Source organism: Astatotilapia calliptera, chromosome 20 (assembly GCF_964374335.1).
Source record: "Astatotilapia calliptera chromosome 20, fAstCal68.1, whole genome shotgun sequence".
Lineage (NCBI taxonomy): Eukaryota > Metazoa > Chordata > Actinopteri > Cichliformes > Cichlidae > Astatotilapia > Astatotilapia calliptera.
In genome coordinates, this window is record NC_137441.1 from 17,533,210 (window position 1) to 17,554,628 (window position 21,419).

General features: G+C 38.1%; 1 protein-coding gene across 2 annotated transcripts in view; it reads right to left on the reverse strand.

Annotated features, from left to right (window-relative positions):
• The window catches only part of clcn6 (chloride channel 6), a 34,368-nt gene that overhangs the window by 12,525 nt on the left and 424 nt on the right, over positions 1 to 21,419 (reverse strand). For both annotated transcript variants that reach the window (XM_026153350.2, XM_080294423.1), the window contains exons 2-13: positions 21,272 to 21,377; positions 19,932 to 19,988; positions 19,722 to 19,787; positions 18,326 to 18,391; positions 18,184 to 18,250; positions 17,592 to 17,698; positions 17,258 to 17,384; positions 16,314 to 16,381; positions 16,108 to 16,166; positions 14,482 to 14,614; positions 13,875 to 13,988; positions 72 to 238 (exon numbers count right to left, since the gene is read on the reverse strand). In XM_026153350.2, coding sequence (XP_026009135.2) covers positions 72 to 238; positions 13,875 to 13,988; positions 14,482 to 14,614; positions 16,108 to 16,166; positions 16,314 to 16,381; positions 17,258 to 17,384; positions 17,592 to 17,698; positions 18,184 to 18,250; positions 18,326 to 18,391; positions 19,722 to 19,787; positions 19,932 to 19,988; positions 21,272 to 21,346 — 1,106 coding nt within the window. In that variant the 5' untranslated portion in view covers positions 21,347 to 21,377. The remainder of the gene's footprint in view (positions 1 to 71; positions 239 to 13,874; positions 13,989 to 14,481; positions 14,615 to 16,107; positions 16,167 to 16,313; positions 16,382 to 17,257; positions 17,385 to 17,591; positions 17,699 to 18,183; positions 18,251 to 18,325; positions 18,392 to 19,721; positions 19,788 to 19,931; positions 19,989 to 21,271; positions 21,378 to 21,419) is intronic.

Sequence of the window (21,419 nt, forward strand, 5' to 3'; positions counted from 1 at the left end):
TCGCGTCCTAGTGTCACAGTCTGATGAACATGAAAAGCACAGATGGGATCAAAGATGGTCAAACAGTTCACCTGATAAACTTGGCCTTAGGATGAATGTGTCTTATGCGATACTTGGCCAGGTTCTTGTTCATGCAGTTAAAGAGCGCCCCCAGAAGGCCGCCCACCACACCCATCAGGACAAAGAAGGCAAGATCCACAGCTGTCCACAGGTGGCAGTTCTTGTCTCCATCTGGACACTGGTCAGCAAGAGGAATAAAACCATAATAATATTTACATCAGGCTGATATTTAGGGATGGGTATCGTTTAGGTTTTATCCGATACCGGTGCCAAACCGGTGCGTTTGAAACTGTGCCGGTGCTTAAACGGTGCTTAAAGAATGGTCCAAAAACCTCTCATGTTCAGCTGTTTTTTGTAAAAAGATAACAATGTTAGCCTTTTCTGCAGCTATGGGGCATATATGGTATCACTCTTGGCTGGAAGCAGTGCTTAAACAATGGAAAAAACACAAACTTTGTCCAAAAACCTCTCATGTTTAACTGTTTTCCACTTTTTCCTTGGTCATTTTAGCCTTATTGGCCAGGGTGAAGGGAGTATCTGCCATCAAACAAGAAGACAGCTGCATGTAACTACGACGGTGTTTGCTAGTTCACCTTACATGCATTCATGTAATAACGTGGTTAGCCTACTCAACGTAAATTACACATGAACAACATTCAGTGGCGTGTCTAGAAAATTTTTGTTGGGGGGGCCAGGTAGGGGCACAGATTTGGAGAAGGGTGGCAGATGTAATTGGCAGATTCTACCAACCGTTAACCATAATTCAATAATCCTATAAACATAATAACCGAATGCGCTTTTAACTCTTATTAGAATGAGATTTTAACCACTACGGTGCAAAGTTTTTAGATACTGCGTTGATAAAGTACAAGAGATACAATCAGTCAGTGTTTACTCAGCATTCAAGGACAACAATATTTGCATAGTATTTTTACTGACATATAGTGCACATATGTTTTGGGCAAAAACATTTTTGAATATTAAAATACGAACATTTGTAACAAACAATTGACAAATTAGCCAGTTCCAATGTAAAACTTTCTCTGCCTGTTAAAAAAAGAAGATAATCTTCTCACAAACTGGTGTTTGATTTTGAAATAGGAAAAAAGTGGGGAAACAACTGAAAAGACTAACATTTGAATGAAACCTGAAAGCAAGTAAATACTTTCTATGCTGCCTTATGGTAAACTTTGGTAATATTGATCAAGAGCAACACTGGCTTATGATGAAATACAGTCAGCTGGCATGGTGACACTGCCAGTATTAACCTGCAGGACTGGACTGGGACAGAAAATCGGGCATTTTGACTACAGACCGGCCCAACAGGTGTTAAAGCCATAAAGACTTTGAATGAAAACAAACCCTGTTGTGACAGTGATGTACAGTCTTGTTGGTATATGTATGATTTCTATACATTTTACATCAGATAAAAACTTTGGTTGTACGATTTAGATAATTATTTAATAAAAGCTAGATATTTTAAATGAGAATAAGAAAGAAAAGTATTTCTTTGTGCCCCCCTCTCCCTGTTAATGCCCTACCTGGCCCCCTGGAAACACTTTGCTAGACCCGCCCCTGCACAGTTACCAGCTGTCAGCTACTTAGAAAAGGATCCTGGTGTTATTTGTCTCTCAGAAACAGTTCATAACTTCAACTCATTCATGTCACCTAAAAGGTAAACCTGTTTCTCCATCACCTGCTCAGCTCTGATGGTTCAGTAAGGACATCTCCTGGTTTCATCTTCATGTTTCCCTCTCACCAGATATACAAACCGACATCATGACCAGCAGCTTTACAGCTGTGGCTCCAGCAAACATCAGCTGATACTAGAAATTAATATTAAATACATTCTAACAACAGCTGATCAAGCTTAAACGTGCTGCTGTTGTTTAGCGCGACATCTGCTGGTTTCCTCTTTCTGGCGCAAAGTGGGCGATAAACAAACAAGAGAGAAAAGCCGATATGCTGATCACTGATCAGTTTTATGATTGAAGTAGAAACAGGAGAGGAGAGAATGAGAGAAGAAGAGGCAGCTGTGCAGCGTAACGACAGAATAACTCCAGCTTTGTGTCTTTTTCCATTCTAGCTAAAGTCCGGGACAAACTGTGTCTCTTCTCAGCTCAATACCAAACACGTAATATTTTCTCTGAATGAGGGACCATTCCATTTTTTTAAGGAGCCGTTGGCAACTCTACTAACTAACCTTATGAATAAAATAAAGTTCACTATCAGTAACATCATAGCATCCACCCACCTAAAAACTCCATCAAGCTGGCTAGATCGCAGTACGAGTTATTGCAACTGAGGGTAAAAAGTCAGCACAATGAAAATAAACTCCACCTAAACTTGGTTTATATCTGACCCAGATAGACTGCAGGTCATAACTTCTTACCTGAAGTTCAGTTCACCTGACACTCGGACTGGTGGCTGCTTCGGGTCTCTCCTCCTGCCTCCCCTTCCCTCATCCACCTGCTGGCCTCTGTGGAAGCCCCGTCATAGCCACCACCAAACAACTGAGTTATTTTTTACACATCGACCTGCATCTGGCCAATCCACCACCTCTCATTGTTCATGCCATTACAAAAAAAATAAAAAATAAGTCACCGGGCATATGCCGGTATGCCCGATGGCCAGTCCAGCTATGTTAACCTGCAACCAAATCTGCAGCTCCATACAGCAATGTTACGACTTAGATTATATCTTATAACTCATAACTCTTATGTTAGCTGCCCTCAGTAGCATACTGTCTGATATATTCCACGGCTGCAATAATTCTTTAAGTGTTATTTTTTTCCTTGGGATTCTAATTTCACCGAAGTTTACTAAACTCAACAAACTTAATATTACTTACCGGGACATTTATTCTGTCCTCATTTTCTTTCACCGAAAAATTGTTTCCTGCAGTGCCGTCTTTCACTGGTGTCAAGCCAGCCTCCAATTCGAGACTTGCAGTCAAGCCAGCCTCCAGTTGATTTTACGTTCCCTGTGTATTCAAAGTATTACGGGAATGGATGTGGAAACCAGATTTCAAAATAAAAGCCAACTTCGAGTGAATTAACAGATATGTTAAGAACATAATAACATATAATTTAGGCTTCTTTTTTTTTTAGAAACTCTAATGTTACATCTACATGACACAGCCTTGTACCCTAATTGTGCCCTGTCAAGGCCATCTTATTTTGGATTTCAAAGTAAAAGCCCTGTGAATCTTCATTTTTGAACTACTCTTTCAATGAATTCATAATGCTCTTAAAAGCAAAAGTCGTATTTCCAAATACTATTTGAACTTTGTATCAACACTTTCCAACCGCAGTCTTTTTCACAGTAATACCATATCAAATAAATTCTTTCTGATTTTGCTTTTCATAGTAATGGCCCTTTGAAATTGCCGATATTTGACTTAATCTTCTAACGATTCAAAATGCTCTAAAATGGAAAATTCTTGTTTCCACAGGGTAATTCCACTTTAGATCAACAGTATACAACCCCACAGTGACACCATATCAATATCAAGTCATTCTGATTTTGCTTTCAAAAATAAAAGCCTTTTCAAATTGTCCATAATTGACCTAACTTTCAGTGATTTCAAAATGCTCTTAAATAGAATTTTGCTGTTTCCACAGGGTAATTCCACTTTAGATCAATAGTATACAACCTCACAGTGATACCATATCAATATCAAGTCATTCTGATTATGCCTTCCAAAATAAAAGCCTTTTCAAATTGTCCATAATTGACCTAACTTTCAGTGATTTCAAAATGCTCTAAAATGGAAAATTCTTGTTTCCACAGGGTAATTCCACCTTAGATCAACAGTATACAACCCCACAGTGACACCATATCAATATCAAGTCATTCTGATTATGCCTTCCAAAATAAAAGCCTTTTCAAATTGTCCATAATTGACCTAACTTTCAGTGATTTCAAAATGCTGTAAAATGGAAAATTCCTGTTTCCACAGGGTAATTCCACTCCAGATCAACAGTATACAACCCCACGGTGATACCATATCAATATCAAGTCATTCTGATTTTGCTTTCAAAAATAAAAGCCCTTTCAAATTGTCCACAATTGACCTAACTTTCTGTGATTTCAAAATACTCTAAAATGGAAAATTCCTGTTTCCACAGGATAATTCCACCTTAGATCAACAGTATACAACCCCACAGTGACACCATATCAATATCAAGTCATTCTGATTATGCCTTCCAAAATAAAAGACTTTTCAAATTGTCCATAATTGACCTAACTTTCAGTGATTTCAAAATGCTCTTAAATAGAATTTTGCTGTTTCCACAGGGTAATTCCACTTTAGATCAACAGTATACAACCTCACAGTGATACCATATCAATATCAAGTCATTCTGATTTTGCTTTTCATAGTAATGGCCCTTTGAAATTGCCGATATTTGACTTAATCTTCTAACGATTCAAAATGCTCTAAAATGAAAAATTCTTGTTTCCACAGGGTAATTCCACTTTAGATCAACAGTATACAACCTCACAGTGATACCATATCAATATCAAGTCATTCTGATTTTGCTTTCAAAAATTAAAGCCTTTTCAAATTGTCCATAATTGACCTACCTTTCAGTGATTTCAAAATGCTCTAAAATGGAAAATTCCTGTTTCCACAGGGTAATTCCACTTTAGATCAACAGTATACAACCTCACGATGTTACCATATCAATATCAAGTCATTCTGATTTTGCTTTCAAAAATAAAAGCCCTTTCAAATTGTCCATAATTGACCTACCTTTCAGTGATTTCAAAATGCTCTAAAATGGAAAATTCCTGTTTCCACAGGGTAATTCCACTTTAGATCAACAGTATACAACCCCACAGTGATACCATATCAATATCAAGTCATTCTGATTTTGCTTTTCATAGTAATGGCCCTTTGAAATTGCCGATATTTGACTTAATCTCCTAACGATTCAAAATGCTCTAAAATGAAAAATTCTTGTTTCCACAGGGTAATTCCACTTTAGATCAACAGTATACAACCCCACAGTGATACCATATCAATATCAAGTCATTCTGATTTTGTTTTCAAAAATAAAAGCCCTTTCAAATTGTCCACAATTGACCTAACTTTCAGTGATTTCAAAATGCTCTAAAATGAAAAATTCCTGTTTCCACAGGATAATTCCACTCTGTATTTACAGTATACAGCTCCACAGTGATACCATATCAATATCAAGTCATTCTGATTTTGCTTTCAAAAATAAAAGCCTTTTCAAATTGTCCATAATTGACCTAACTTTCAGTGATTTCAAAATGCTCTAAAATGAAAAATTCTTGTTTCCACAGGGTAATTCCACCTTAGATCAACAGTATACAACCTCACAGTGATACCATATCAATATCAAGTCATTCTGATTTTGCTTTCAAAAATAAAAGCCCTTTCAAATTGTCCATAATTGACCTAACATTCAGTGATTTCAAAATGCTCTAAAATGAAAAATTCTTGTTTCCACAGGGTAATTCCACTTTAGATCAATAGTATACAACCTCACAGTGATACCATATCAATATCAAGTCATTCTGATTTTGCCTTCCAAAATAAATGCCCTTTCAAATTGAACATATACGGCCTACTTTTTTGACGATTTCAAAATGTTCTTAAACAGAATTTTGCTGTTTCCACAGGATAATTTCACTTTAGTTCAACAGTATACAACCTCACGATGTTACCATATCAATTTCAAGTCATTCTGATTTTGCTTTCAAAAATAAAAGCATTTTCAAACTGCCCCTATCTGACTTGATCCTGGAACAATTTCAAAATGCTCTAAAATGGAAAATTCCTGTTTCCACAGGGTAATTCCACCTTAGATCAACAGTATACAGCCCCACAGTGATACCATATCAATATCAAGTCATTCTGATTATGCCTTCCAAAATAAATGCCCTTTCAAATTGAGCATATATACGACCTACTTTTTTAACGATTTCAAAATGTTCTTAAAAAGAATTTTGCTGTTTCCACAGGATAATTTCACTTTAGGTCAACAGTATACAACCTCACGATGTTACCATATCAATATCAAGTCATTCTGATTATGCCTTCCAAAATAAAAGACTTTTCAAATTGCCAAGATACGACCTACTCTTTTAAAGATTTCAAAATGCTCTAAAAGTGAAAATTGCTGTTTCCACAGGATAATTTCACTTTAGGTCAACAGTATACAACCGGACGATGTTACCACATCAATATCAAGTCATTCTGATTTTGCTTTCAAAAATAAAAGACTTTTCAAAATGCCCATATCTGACTTGATCCTGGAACAATTTCAAAATGCTCTAAAATGGAAAATTCCTGTTTCCACAGGGTAATTCCACCTTAGATAAACAGTATACAGCCCCACAGTGACACCATATCAATATCAAGTCATTCTGATTTTGTTTTCAAAAATAAAAGCCCTTTCAAATTGTCCACAATTGACCTAACTTTCAGTGATTTCAAAATGCTCTAAAATGGAAAATTCCTGTTTCCACAGGATAATTTCACTTTAGGTCAACAGTATACAACCTCACGATGTTACCATATCAATTCCAAGTAATTCTGATTATGCCTTCCAAAATAATGGCCTGTTGAAAATGCCCATAATTTACCTAACTTTCAGTGATTTCGGAATGCTCTAAAAAGGAAATTTTCTGTTTCCACAGCATAATTTCACTTTAAATCAACAGTATACAACCTCACGATGTTACCATGTCAATTTCAAGTCAGTCTGATTTTGCTTTTCAAAATAAAAGCTTTTTCAATTTGCCCATATATGACTTACTCTTGGAGCGAATTCAAAATGCTCTAAGATGGAAAATTGCTGTTTCCACAGCATAATTCCACTTTAGATCAATAGTATCCAACCCCACAGTGATACCATATCAATATCAAATCAGTCTGATGTTGCCTTCCAAAATAAAAGACTTTTCAAATTGCCGATATACGACCTACTCTTTTAAAGAATTCAGAACGCTCTAAAAATGAAAGATGTCATTCTAAATAAAGAAATTACAAAACAGCTTGCAAACCAACCATGACATCTTTCCACAGACTTAAAATATAAACGTACTATCAATTACAACCTAGTGGCAATTTCAGCTTCCTTTTACATCATCTTTATGATTCAATTCTGTCATAATCAATTGAGTCTGATTTTGCTTTTCAAAATGAAAACACAATATGTGTTGAAACAGCAATTTTCATTTTTAAAACATTCTGAAATAATTGAAAGAGTATATCACATATGGACAAATTCGACGGGCCATTAATTTGAAAGGCGAAATCAGACCAACATAAAATTTACATGGTTTTACTGTCGGGTTGGATACTGTTGATCTAAAGTGGAATTATCCTGTGGAAACAGCATCTTTCAATTTAAGAGCATTTTGAAATCGTTAAACGAGTAGGTCGTCTATGGGCAATTTGAAAATACTTTTATTTTGGAAGGCAAAATCAGAGTGACTTGATCTTAACATCGTATCTCTGTGGGGTTGTATACTGTTGATTTAAAGTGAAATTATTCTGTGGAAACAAGAAAATTTCCTTTTTAGAGCATTCCGAAATCACTGAAAGTTAGGTAAGTTATTGGCATTTTCAACAGGCCATTATTTTGGAAGGCAAAATCAGAATGACTTGAAATTGAAGTAGTACCATGGTGTGGATGTACACTTTTGATCTAACATGGATTCATCCTGTGGAAAGAGCAAGTTTCATTTTTAGAGCGTTCTGAATTCTTTAAAAGAGTAGGTCGTATATCGGCAATTTGAAAAGTCTTTTATTTTGGAAGGCAACATCAGACTGATTTGATATTGATATGGTATCACTGTGGGGTTGGATACTATTGATCTAAAGTGGAATTATGCTGTGGAAACAGCAATTTTCCATCTTAGAGCATTTTGAATTCGCTCCAAGAGTAAGTCATATATGGGCAAATTGAAAAAGCTTTTATTTTGAAAAGCAAAATCAGACTGACTTGAAATTGACATGGTAACATCGTGAGGTTGTATACTGTTGATTTAAAGTGAAATTATTCTGTGGAAACAGAAAATTTCCTTTTTAGAGCATTCCGAAATCACTGAAAGTTAGGTAAATTATGGGCATTTTCAACAGGCCATTATTTTGGAAGGCATAATCAGAATTACTTGAAATTGATATGGTAACATCGTGAGGTTGTATACTGTTGACCTAAAGTGAAATTATCCTGTGGAAACAGGAATTTTCCATTTTAGAGCATTTTGAAATCACTGAAAGTTAGGTCAATTGTGGACAATTTGAAAGGGCTTTTATTTTTGAAAACAAAATCAGAATGACTTGATATTGATATGGTATCACTGTGAGGTTGTATACTATTGATCTAAAGTGGAATTACCCTGTGGAAACAAGAATTTTTCATTTTAGAGCATTTTGAAATCACAGAAAGTTAGGTCAATTGTGGACAATTTGAAAGGGCTTTTATTTTTGAAAGCAAAATCAGAATGACTTGATATTGATATGGTATCACTGTGAGGTTGTATACTGTTGATCTAAGGTGGAATTACCCTGTGGAAACAAGAATTTTTCATTTTAGAGCATTTTGAATCGTTAGAAGATTAAGTCAAATATCGGCAATTTCAAAGGGCCATTACTATGAAAAGCAAAATCAGAATGACTTGATATTGATATGGTATCACCGTGGGGTTGTATACTGTTGATCTAAAGTGGAATTACCCTGTGGAAACAGCAAAATTCTATTTAAGAGCATTTTGAAATCACTGAAAGTTAGGTCAATTATGGACAATTTGAAAAGGCTTTTATTTTTGAAAGCAAAATCAGAATGACTTGATATTGATATGGTATCACCGTGGGGTTGTATACTGTTGATCTAAAGTGGAATTACCCTGTGGAAACAGGAATTTTCCATTTTAGAGCATTTTGAAATCACTGAAAGGTTGGTCAACTATGGACAATTTGAAAAGTCTTTTATTTTGGAAGGCATAATCAGAATGACTTGATATTGATATGGTGTCACTGTGGGGTTGTATACTGTTGATCTAAGGTGGAATTACCCTGTGGAAACAAGAATTTTTCATTTTACAGCATTTTGAAATCACTGAAAGTTAGGTCAATTATGGACAATTTGAAAGGGCTTTTATTTTTGAAAGCAAAATCAGAATGTCTTGATATTGATATGGTAACATCGTGAGGTTGTATACTGTTGATCTAAAGTGGAATTACCCTGTGGAAACAGGAATTTTCCATTTTAGAGCATTTTGAAATCACTGAAAGGTAGGTCAACTATGGACAATTTGAAAAGTCTTTTATTTTGGAAGGCATAATCAGAATGACTTGATATTGATATGGTGTCACTGTGGGGTTGTATACTGTTGATCTAAGGTGGAATTACCCTGTGGAAACAAGAATTCTTCATTTTAGAGCATTTTGAAATCACTGAAAGTTAGGTCAATTATGGACAATTTGAAAAGGCTTTAATTTTTGAAAGCAAAATCAGAATGACTTGATATTGATATGGTATCACTGTGAGGTTGTATACTGTTGATCTAAAGTGGAATTACCCTGTGGAAACAAGAATTTTTCATTTTAGAGCATTTTGAATCGTTAGAAGATTAAGTCAAATATCAGCAATTTCAAAGGGCCATTACTATGAAAAGCAAAATCAGAATGACTTGATATTGATATGGTATCACTGTGAGGTTGTATACTGTTGATCTAAAGTGGAATTACCCTGTGGAAACAGCAAAATTCTATTTAAGAGCATTTTGAAATCACTGAAAGTTAGGTCAATTATGGACAATTTGAAAAGTCTTTTATTTTGGAAGGCATAATCAGAATGACTTGATATTGATATGGTATCACTGTGGGGTTGTATACTGTTGATCTAAGGTGGAATTACCCTGTGGAAACAAGAATTTTTCATTTTACAGCATTTTGAAATCACTGAAAGTTAGGTCAATTATGGACAATTTGAAAGGGCTTTTATTTTTGAAAGCAAAATCAGAATGTCTTGATATTGATATGGTAACATCGTGAGGTTGTATACTGTTGATCTAAAGTGGAATTACCCTGTGGAAACAAGAATTTTCCATTTTAGAGCATTTTGAAATCACTGAAAGGTAGGTCAACTATGGACAATTTGAAAAGTCTTTTATTTTGGAAGGCATAATCAGAATGACTTGATATTGATATGGTGTCACTGTGGGGTTGTATACTGTTGATCTAAGGTGGAATTACCCTGTGGAAACAAGAATTTTTCATTTTAGAGCATTTTGAAATCACTGAATGTTAGGTCAATTATGGACAATTTGAAAAGGCTTTTATTTTTGAAAGCAAAATCAGAATGACTTGATATTGATATGGTATCACTGTGAGGTTGTATACTGTTGATCTAAAGTGGAATTACCCTGTGGAAACAAGAATTTTTCATTTTAGAGCATTTTGAATCGTTAGAAGATTAAGTCAAATATCGGCAATTTCAAAGGGCCATTACTATGAAAAGCAAAATCAGAATGACTTGATATTGATATGGTATCACTGTGAGGTTGTATACTGTTGATCTAAAGTGGAATTACCCTGTGGAAACAGCAAAATTCTATTTAAGAGCATTTTGAAATCACTGAAAGTTAGGTCAATTATGGACAATTTGAAAAGTCTTTTATTTTGGAAGGCATAATCAGAATGACTTGATATTGATATGGTGTCACTGTGGGGTTGTATACTGTTGATCTAAGGTGGAATTATCCTGTGGAAACAGGAATTTTCCATTTTAGAGTATTTTGAAATCACAGAAAGTTAGGTCAATTGTGGACAATTTGAAAGGGCTTTTATTTTTGAAAGCAAAATCAGAATGACTTGATATTGATATGGTATCACCGTGGGGTTGTATACTGTTGATCTGGAGTGGAATTACCCTGTGGAAACAGGAATTTTCCATTTTACAGCATTTTGAAATCACTGAAAGTTAGGTCAATTATGGACAATTTGAAAAGGCTTTTATTTTGGAAGGCATAATCAGAATGACTTGATATTGATATGGTGTCACTGTGGGGTTGTATACTGTTGATCTAAGGTGGAATTACCCTGTGGAAACAAGAATTTTCCATTTTAGAGCATTTTGAAATCACTGAAAGTTAGGTCAATTATGGACAATTTGAAAAGGCTTTTATTTTGGAAGGCATAATCAGAATGACTTGATATTGATATGGTATCACTGTGAGGTTGTATACTATTGATCCAAAGTGGAATTACCCTGTGGAAACAGCAAAATTCTATTTAAGAGCATTTTGAAATCACTGAAAGTTAGGTCAATTATGGACAATTTGAAAAGGCTTTTATTTTTGAAAGCAAAATCAGAATGACTTGATATTGATATGGTGTCACTGTGGGGTTGTATACTGTTGATCTAAAGTGGAATTACCCTGTGGAAACAAGAATTTTCCATTTTAGAGCATTTTGAAATCACTGAAAGTTAGGTCAATTATGGACAATTTGAAAGGGCTTTTATTTTTGAAAGCAAAATCAGAATGACTTGATATTGATATGGTATCACTGTGGGGTTGTATACTGTTGATCTAAGGTGGAATTACCCTGTGGAAACAGGAATTTTCCATTTTAGAGCATTTTGAATCGTTAGAAGATTAAGTCAAATATCGGCAATTTCAAAGGGCCATTACTATGAAAAGCAAAATCAGAAAGAATTTATTTGATATGGTATTACTGTGAAAAAGACTGCGGTTGGAAAGTGTTGATACAAAGTTCAAATAGTATTTGGAAATACGACTTTTGCTTTTAAGAGCATTATGAATTCATTGAAAGAGTAGTTCAAAAATGAAGATTCACAGGGCTTTTACTTTGAAATCCAAAATAAGATGGCCTTGACAGGGCACAATTAGGGTACAAGGCTGTGTCATGTAGATGTAACATTAGAGTTTCTAAAAAAAAAGAAGCCTAAATTATATGTTATTATGTTCTTAACATATCTGTTAATTCACTCGAAGTTGGCTTTTATTTTGAAATCTGGTTTCCACATCCATTCCCGTAATACTTTGAATACACAGGGAACGTAAAATCAACTGGAGGCTGGCTTGACTGCAAGTCTCGAATTGGAGGCTGGCTTGACACAAGTCGTCTTTCGTGCTTGGCTCTCCTACCTTTGCTAACGTGATGCACATAGCGCAGAAGCCGATGCTGCATTCATGTACACTCGGATATCTGAGCTTCACCGTGAAAACATAATCGGACATTTGATATTTGATTGAATTTTATTGTTTTGTCTTTGGGGTGGCACCTGGGGTGGCCAGTCTGGTTGGGGGGGTGGCCTGTGCCCCCCCAGGCCACCCCGCTGGACACGCCACTGACAACATTAAGCTACTCACGCAGAGAAGAACGGCTGCTGCTGCATCATCATCCTCATCATTTCTGCTACACTGACCCGTGTTTTTGGGGGATGTTGCTAAATCCGGGTCCGATAACAGGCAACCCACCCGCAGTAGATGTGCTTGGTGTGAGGTCTCGCAGCAAGCTATCAAATACGGTGCATTTCTCGGCTTTAAAAAAACCCCGCTATGCGTCGCCAGGTGTTTCATCGGATTTGAGGTGTTACCTCCTTTGACAGTATCACAGTATCACCTTAAAGCTCTTGTTGCTGCTGAGTTTGCATCTTTTGCTGTGAAGTACAGCCAGACTTTTGACCGCTTTGCCTTGGGCATTTTTAATCTGTAGCTCTGCTCTAAAAGAACGTACGTACCTGGCCCCGCCTACTATCCTCGGAAACGTAAAACGATTGGCTAGAATCTAAAGTGTATCACAGCTCAGGGAAAAAAAAGCACCGAAATAAAGCACCGAAATGTGCGCTGCTTTTCGGTCTGGTTACTACCGTTTATGTCAGAACCGGTGCCATCATGTGGGTACAGAAGGAAAAGTCAAAACTGGAAGCAAACGAATCACCAAGCTTCTTTTTCCAAGTTTTTTTCTACAAAGTCTAATCTTTGCAAAGTGTTGCAACATCTCCCTCTGTAGAATCTGTCAATCTCTGCACATCTATACTGACACATCATTAAAATTGGGCTAAAGACCTGCGAAATCCGACACTCGCGTCTTCAACACAGCTGCCAGGTTACATAAATTGAGTGGTGCATGACCTGCAGATCTTTAGTCATGTCAGCAGCTGTCACATCAGTTCAACATCAACTTTGTTATCGAGTACTGGAAAGCTCTGCACAGCGGGTATTAACTGGGTCGGTTGCAAGAGATATCACAGACAGGAAGAGGCAGTAACGATGATGTGAGGAGCAGATATGAGGTGAGATGGTGGAACAGTTGGGCTAATGGTGACCCCACAGACTCTGTTAAATCCATATGTAAACATGTCAGAACAGATTAGTTGAGATTCAGATGTTTTAACTTCATTTGTGTCAGTTTTATTTACATATCACCTACTCACAAAAACAGGTGCCTCAAGGCACTTTATACGGTAAGGTAAAGCCCTACAATCCAACAATCGTGAGCCCCTGTGAACAGCATTTGGCGACAAGAAAAACTCCCTTTTTAAAGGAAGAAACCACATAAAAAAGTACCATATGGTAAAGTTTAGTCACCCCAGATCAGTGTTTCCCTACCCACAGGGTTGGCATGTTGCTTTTGGAGCCGTCCTCAAAATCAAATCAATGAGTCAATCAATACAATGAGTCACTGTGTAGACCTAAAGTCTGTTATTTCAGCATCATACTTTATATAAAAAATAAAATACTATATATAATCTTTGAAGATACATTTTGTACCACATGGAATAACAAGATAAGAAACTCTTAACCTTGAACTCTCCAAAGTTCAGGAGGCCAGGCAGCTGGAAGGAGCCCCACTTGCTGAAGTTGATTCCCGAACGGAAGAAGTTGAGAGTAAAAGTGGCCGACATGGAACAGAAGAGCTAAAACAGTAGATAGACAAGAGGAACATTTAATCACACTCATTGGTCAGTAAAGGTCAGAGAGATTGGATGGTGCACTGTGTCCTGGTCTACCTGGCTATATCTATAAAGCAGATGGATTGTTGTTGCAAATAAGGGAAAAATGACAGGATCAAATTTCATGTACTTTTATCCTCTTGGTGTACTTCTGATCCAAAGCAAACATTAATCTGTCGTGCAAACTTTCAGCTTTAGGTCAAAACCATCAACTGTTTAGGTTTAAAGACGTTTTTGCACATTTTCAGAGCTCAATTTTACAATTGACTGACGAGCAAGTAAAGCTTGTTCTCTTGTTATTTGATGACAAATGAAGCAGGTAAAATAGAAATAGAAGAATAGAATGAATTTTTATTTTATAGCATTTCAGTGTAACTCCTAAATATGATATCCAAAGAGGTATCCGTGCATCTTTATCAAAGAAATTGTGGTGAAGTAACTATAAAGGGTGACCTACCACTTTCCATGTAAGGGCTTGGTTCCAGAATGACGAGCCCTCCTCCAGACTGAAGAGGGTGCCACCGATTGGCGCACCAAAGGCAGCAGCTACTCCAGCAGCAGCACCAGCTGACACAAAGTCTCGCTTGTCCCTAAAGAACAGGTAAGAAAACTGTCAGTCACATGTCACACATGCTACACTGCTAGGAGGCAGTAACAGTGTTTGTGCCAAAAAGTTGGAACATTGTGTAAACTACAAATTACAAGAAAATTCGTTACTTTGGAGATTATTCAAACTCTTTGAACAACTAAAAATAGACTTTGTATAGTACAGAGAGAGAGCTGGTCGATAATATTGGAGAGTCTCTGTTATACCAGAGTAGGGATAATCTTTAAGAGAGGACACATAAATAATGCGAAGGTGAAGACAGCGTCATACAGGATCATGAGCCTGAAGCTGGAAATTAAAGGGGTGGTGTTGAATGCTGTTTTATTTAGTGCCAAATCACAAAAACAGTTGCTTCAAAGCATTTTATATTGTACAGTAAAGAAAGTATAATAACGCAACACTCAGAAGATCCCCTGTGAGCAAGCACTTGGCCTCCTGTTAAGTTTTTCCTGTTTAACAGGAAGAAACCTCCAGCAGAACCAGGCTCAGGGAGGGGCAGCGACCAGCTGGGGGTGAAGGGAAGGAGACAGGGCCCAAGACGAGCAGGGGAAAAGAGTCAAAGCTTAGTAGTAACTAATGATTACATGCAAAGTGGTTTGCATAAACAAACTGAGAGTGAAAAGAGGTGAGTGAAGAAGTCAGAAGAGAAAGATGAGGAAATAGTCAAAGAAAATGTGGCCTAGGCAGAAAGATGAACAAAGCAGCCGGGAGCACAGGCGAGGTTAGGATGTGGATGCGAGGCTGGATGATAACGAAGGACAAAAGGACTTGTACTGATTGTCTACAAAGAGAAAATGAGCTGGAAAGGAAAGGATGCACAGCAGGTTAGTGTGGTTAACAATAACAACTGAAATCTACTAACAAGTGGAGAGAGTGTGTTGAGAAGATGGTAGGAGTGCTGTGAGGGGCTCAGGAATGAAGAGAGAGGACGGATGGAGCAAAGTCAGTGAATCAGGAACTGCAGAGGATTAGTAAGGAGGACAAGAGTGCAGCTGTGAATTCACACCATGCTCTGTATTAGAAATCATTCCCATGTTTCATCTTATCCAGATTATTAATCCCCTGTTCTTTTTTCTCAACAGACTCTCCTTGAATGAAGCTGTGTCGGTCAGCTTCTTCCAACGATGCGTCCACTGCTCCACGCCTCCTGCAGCTGAGCCACGGACCACAATCTGCAAGTTCGTCACTTACAAGGCTTCTAAGTAAACTTATGTCACACCCTTGCAAAAGCAGTTATACTGGCTCCCAGTCAGTGTCAGGGTCCAGTTTAAGAGTCTGGTTTAACTTTGGGCAATTATGCAGCACAGATCAGTAAAGATTTACATCTGTAGGTCCCCAGCAGGTCCCTGAAGTTTTCAGGATATCAAGGTCTGCTGTGTATCACACAGCACTGAGCAAATCCTAGTATTCTGTTTTTATTTACATTTACATCATATTCCAACTTTAGTTTGACTCAGGATCGTTACTGTCACATACCTGTCGCTGCGGAAGTAGGGAAAGTCAAATTTGATCTTCCTGAAAGTAATGCTCTGAAACTGATGGAGAGAGAAAAGGTCTGATATCCACAAGTACGACCAGACAAATCACAAGAATAACACCAGTGCTATTTTTAGTGTCCAAAATGTTTCACAAAACAACAACAACAACTAGAACTAAGCAAACTAGAATAAGCTTTGGGGTACTTGAGGAAGGCCGGCTCCCACGATGGCTCCACTGTGGATCATTGGACCTTCCTTCCCCACAAAGAGACCTGAGCACACAGAGTCAGTCCATCAGCCTTCTGACCCTGGCTCATCATTCATCATCAACATCATTTTGCTCTAAAGTTAACAGAAGCTGACACTGCTTGACTCAAAGTATAAAACCTCATTAGTGATCTTGTTTTGCCTTAGTTAACCTAAAACACCACCGGGAGCACAAAGATATTTCTTCTATGTTTGCTCCCAATTCTGCACCTCCCATATGAAGTCATTATGATCACAACACAAAATATTCCAATAAAGTGCTTTGCTGTCAGAGTACAGGACTGCCTGTGGTGTCTGCAGGTTACAAAAGTAGATGCTTAACAAGTATCACGCAGGGAATACCGCAGGGCATCTGTGACGTCCATATTTTACACAACTTTCAGAAACAAGCCCAAGAACATGAAAACTCTACACAGAGTCTACCCTGCGCCTCCAGGAAGGAAACAACAGTAGTAGCCAGGGAGGAGGAGGTTGTGTGTGTGCATCTACCCTGGGTTGTTGATAATATTATTATTGGGTAAATGGTAAATGGCCTGTATTTATATAGTGCTTTACTAGTCCCTAAGGACCCCAAAGCGCTTTACATATCCAGTCATCCACCCATTCACACACACATTCACACACTGGTGATGGCAGCTACATTGTAGCCACAGCCACCCTGGGGCGCACTGACAGAGGCGAGGCTGCCGGACACTGGCGCCACCGGGCCCTCTGACCACCACCAGTAGGCAACGGGTGAAGTGTCTTGCCCAAGGACACAACGACCGAGACTGTCCGAGCCGGGGCTCGAACCGGCAACCTTCCGATTACAAGGCGAACTCCCAACTCTTGAGCCACAATCGCCCCGTACAGTAAATGTCAGGGAGTCAAACGCACTTTACCTCCAGCTACACTGAACAGGACTCCAGCAGCCTTGCAGAGAAAAGTTCGTAGTCGAACAATTCCAGGAATCTTCACTCCGTTCAAGTAACTTTTGATTTCTGGAATCCCTGATCCTGCAGCCACAGGCTGAAAACACGATACTGCAGGTCAGTGTGTAATCTACTATCACAAACATACCAGAATGAAACAACATGCTACAACCAGTTAACAAACTTGGACAGGTAGAGATGCAGGTAGACAGGTCTCAAATGCAAGGACCGCAGAATTTGCACACTTTAACTGTTAAAGCAGGAGTTCTTTCCTGAGTTTGTCAGCTGCAGCTGAGATGTTTACCTCGATGAGGACGAGTACACTGGCAATGAAGACGAAGGTCATGTTGAACGCCAGGAGCTCCAGCAAGGACAAAGACAGACAGCCTTTGTCACTGCACTTCTCTATAGCTGGAGGCTTCAGTTAAAGTAGAATCACCACATCAACAAACAAAGTGTGGTTACACACAGTAACACTCTTTAGATGAAGAGTCAGGCAGTAAATAGAAACCATATGACAGATACTAGCGAAGGGATCAAACCCAGGCATGAAAACACACATATACAGCACAGGATGAACCAAACATTACTTCACACTATTATTACAGCATCTGCATCATATGAACGCACTCTGAATTCTTTCTAGAACAAAAAGATAGACCTGACATTTGTTTGGACCAACTCTGGACAATGTTCAAACAAACACAAAAGAAAAAGGGCATAAAAATGCGCACCTGCTGTCAGCAATCTCTGAAGGAAATAATGCAATATTTTGTGCAACTTTACAAATGCTCTCCTTCTGTGCGAGGATCTTCTAAGGCACAACATTTCTGCCCAATATTTAGCTGCTTTGGTATCTGCCCATCCTCCACGTACAGAGTCATGTTAAAGGATACAATCACCAACCACAGTAAACTTTAGTTTGTTGAAGAGGCGTACGAAAAAATCCACAAACAGGCCCAGCTGAAAGAGAGCAACGTTTCTTATTGAGCAGCTGAAATCCAGCAAAACAAAAAGAAGACCCAGAATGCACCTTACCAGGCCCACTGTGACCCCGATCGCAAACACCATCATCCAATGCACCACCTCATATTTTTTGGCTTTCTGTTGGCAGACAAGAAAATAAAAAACAGTTTTTTTTCTCTCATATATAAGAGACTAAAAAGAGTCTAAAAACATTTCTGCGTTGGATGAATAATACACACACGTTCCCAGTCGCACAGTTTGTGCTTTATTCTGTGGTTTTAGTGAGAGTTCACAAGCTCCACATACTAAATGTATTCCCCCAGCATTGAATCTATACAGGATTAAAAATGCTGTAAATAAAAGTGATGGAGACGTGGAACAGAACCTCCCTGTCACCAGGCTGTGTTCAGCATAAGCTACTATAGTGGTTTAGCAGGTAAAAAGAGAGCCACTGTAGTGATACAGAAAACCCCTCTAACTTTAGCTAACCATGCTAATCGTGCTTCGTAGTACAGCCCGCAGGACTTTCAATGATCTGTATACAAATGCTGCCATCTGTATATGCCTCATACATCGAATGTAGGGCCGAAGAATAAAGCTTGGTGACAATGACGTAGCTCTAGAACGTTTGCAGGTATGGAAGGCGTAACAGTGGCACTCCAGGGCAGTCGCATCAATATCTCTATGACTGGATAAATGGAAACGTAATGCTGACAAATAATTCACAGTAATTCTTCAGAGTCTTCATTGATATTCTTGTGGCCATGTGTAGCAGTACTGTCTGACAGTATCCTAACGGCCCTGCTGCTTTCATCCCTGACCTCCTCCCAGCTGTAGGTGAGTGCTGTTCTCTGCTGTGTTTCCTAATTCCTGGAACACTGTTATTATCACTGCAGTGACCGTGACATGTTACAGAAACTTTGATTAAATGGAGGCTAAAAGATCGTGATGCTGTCTAAGTTTAAATCCATCAACGATCCACGTGACTTCTAGATTCAAACTACTGTTACAGTCATATTTCTTTGGATTTTGAGATCTGCCCCAATAAAGTGGACAGATCCCACGTGACCTGTTCTAACATAACACTGCATAGAAAATGTTTCCTTAATCTGATAATGAATCATTCACAACTTTTAGAAAATAGGAAACATTTTTAAAAGGAGGTTTGTTCAAATTAATATTAAAATATTTGAGCTAGCTCAATATTTATAATAGAGTGGTTTCTGTGTGTCTGTGCAATCAAATATGAAAAGCTGATTAGTAACACTGATCAAGATTAAAAACACAGAGCTTTGTGGAACAATCAACTTTAATACAGATCACATACAGTTTAACAGATCAGCTGCTGGCACAAGTCCTACTATCAGTGATCTCATCATGTGATGTAAAACAATAAACGTGCATCGGTGACAGCCTTTGCACAGGCGTCATCCACACAGGAGCAGATGACACATTTAACCTGTCTTACCTTGTTGTCCATCCCCTCCAGGACCTCCACATAAGGCTCACTGATGCAGCGGTCATAATCCAAGCTCTGTGGACACAAAACACTGTGTGACTATTTCCTGCCTCACACATCGATTGTGTCCAGTACTGAAAAAAATTAATCTGCTCTGGCATTTCTGCTCTAAACACATAATATAATATCTCTTTGAAGGCTTTCTCCAGCAAGTCTCACCTCATAGTCTTTCCTGGGTAGAATCTGTTCCTCGTCTGGGATTTCCCCAAGGATTGTCTGGGGGGTAAACAAACAAACACACAAACAAACAAATAACAATAATAATTATGTATGTATTTACATATACACACAAGGATATTTGACCACAAATTAAGCTTCCTACTAAAAGTTCAGCTAAATGTGTGCGCCTGCATGTTGGAAAAAATAATAAATAACAAATAAATAGAGGAAATAAACAAAGAAATGAGTGTGGAATTAGTACTTGACTCCTGCACCACCATCCAAAGCATCCAACACTGGACACACTTAGTTCCTGTAGGAAGTGATGCTCAGACTTATGGTTTAAAACCAGCGAGAAGCAACAGTTTGTTCACAGATTCTTAGACATGGAATATGTTTTATATGTGCAACATGTGAAGCTGTGCCTCAGTGAAACCACAAAATGAAGACATAAGCAGCACTGTTGCTGGAATTTGCATATATTAAACTGTCAATACAGAAAATCAATGAAAGTTTTTATATTTGGTTGTAATCTGATCTAAATCTGTTTTACATTGTGGAACTAGAACAGTTACAGTTGGAAGGTAATTGTCTCCACAGTAGGTCTCCTAGTCCATCAATAAACTCCATTTACTCTGCTGTGGTTACAAACTACAGCGATTAGTAACCTTTACTTTTTAAATGTATGTAGTTGAAAGTTTCAGAGCTTTCATGTCAAGCTGTCCCGTTAGAATTACACAGCTTTACTTAAGAGCAGCGTTCAATTCAATGCACAAACTCCAGGTTACATGTTTAACTAACGCAAATAAAGCCGGGCTATGTCCATACTGCCTTCGCAGTATACTTCTCGGAGGTCCTGTAAGACTACGCCTTTGCTTGGTGTAATCACAACATTCAAAATGTGGGGAAATAAATAGAAAGAGGTTATTTTCCACGCGACAAACACGCCGCATTGCACAATAGCTTCCCACACCTACTGAAAGATTAAAACCATATGAAATGAGGCAGAGATTAAATTGATTAAAATAAGAAGATTGCTTAATCTGAGGAAATTATAAATGGAGTTTGGTCCACGGACTATATCGTCACACGGAAAAACGGGAAGCTCTCTCTTCTGTAAGCAGCAATATTACAGCTGACTTAACGATAATGTGCATTAATAAGTATTCCTCGCTTTCCTGCAAAAGAACCAAGACAAGAGAACATAGTGAGCAGCGGGGTGGAGCAGCTCAGCCAGAATAAAGCGCTTAGAATAGCTCAGAGGAAATCCTAAGAACCCCAAAGTAAACACAACATAAGCAGATGATGCTTCCTGTGCTTGTTATCACGTCTTTCTTTACCAGCTCTTCTGGGGTCCGTGTCTCTCCCTCTCTACAACAACACTGGCAACAAAAACATCTTCCACAGCACGCCATTTTCGTTGTTGTGTCATGCTGTATTCAGGGGCTGTCATAAAAAGTAAAGGTTGTTTTAGACGACTTTGAAAAT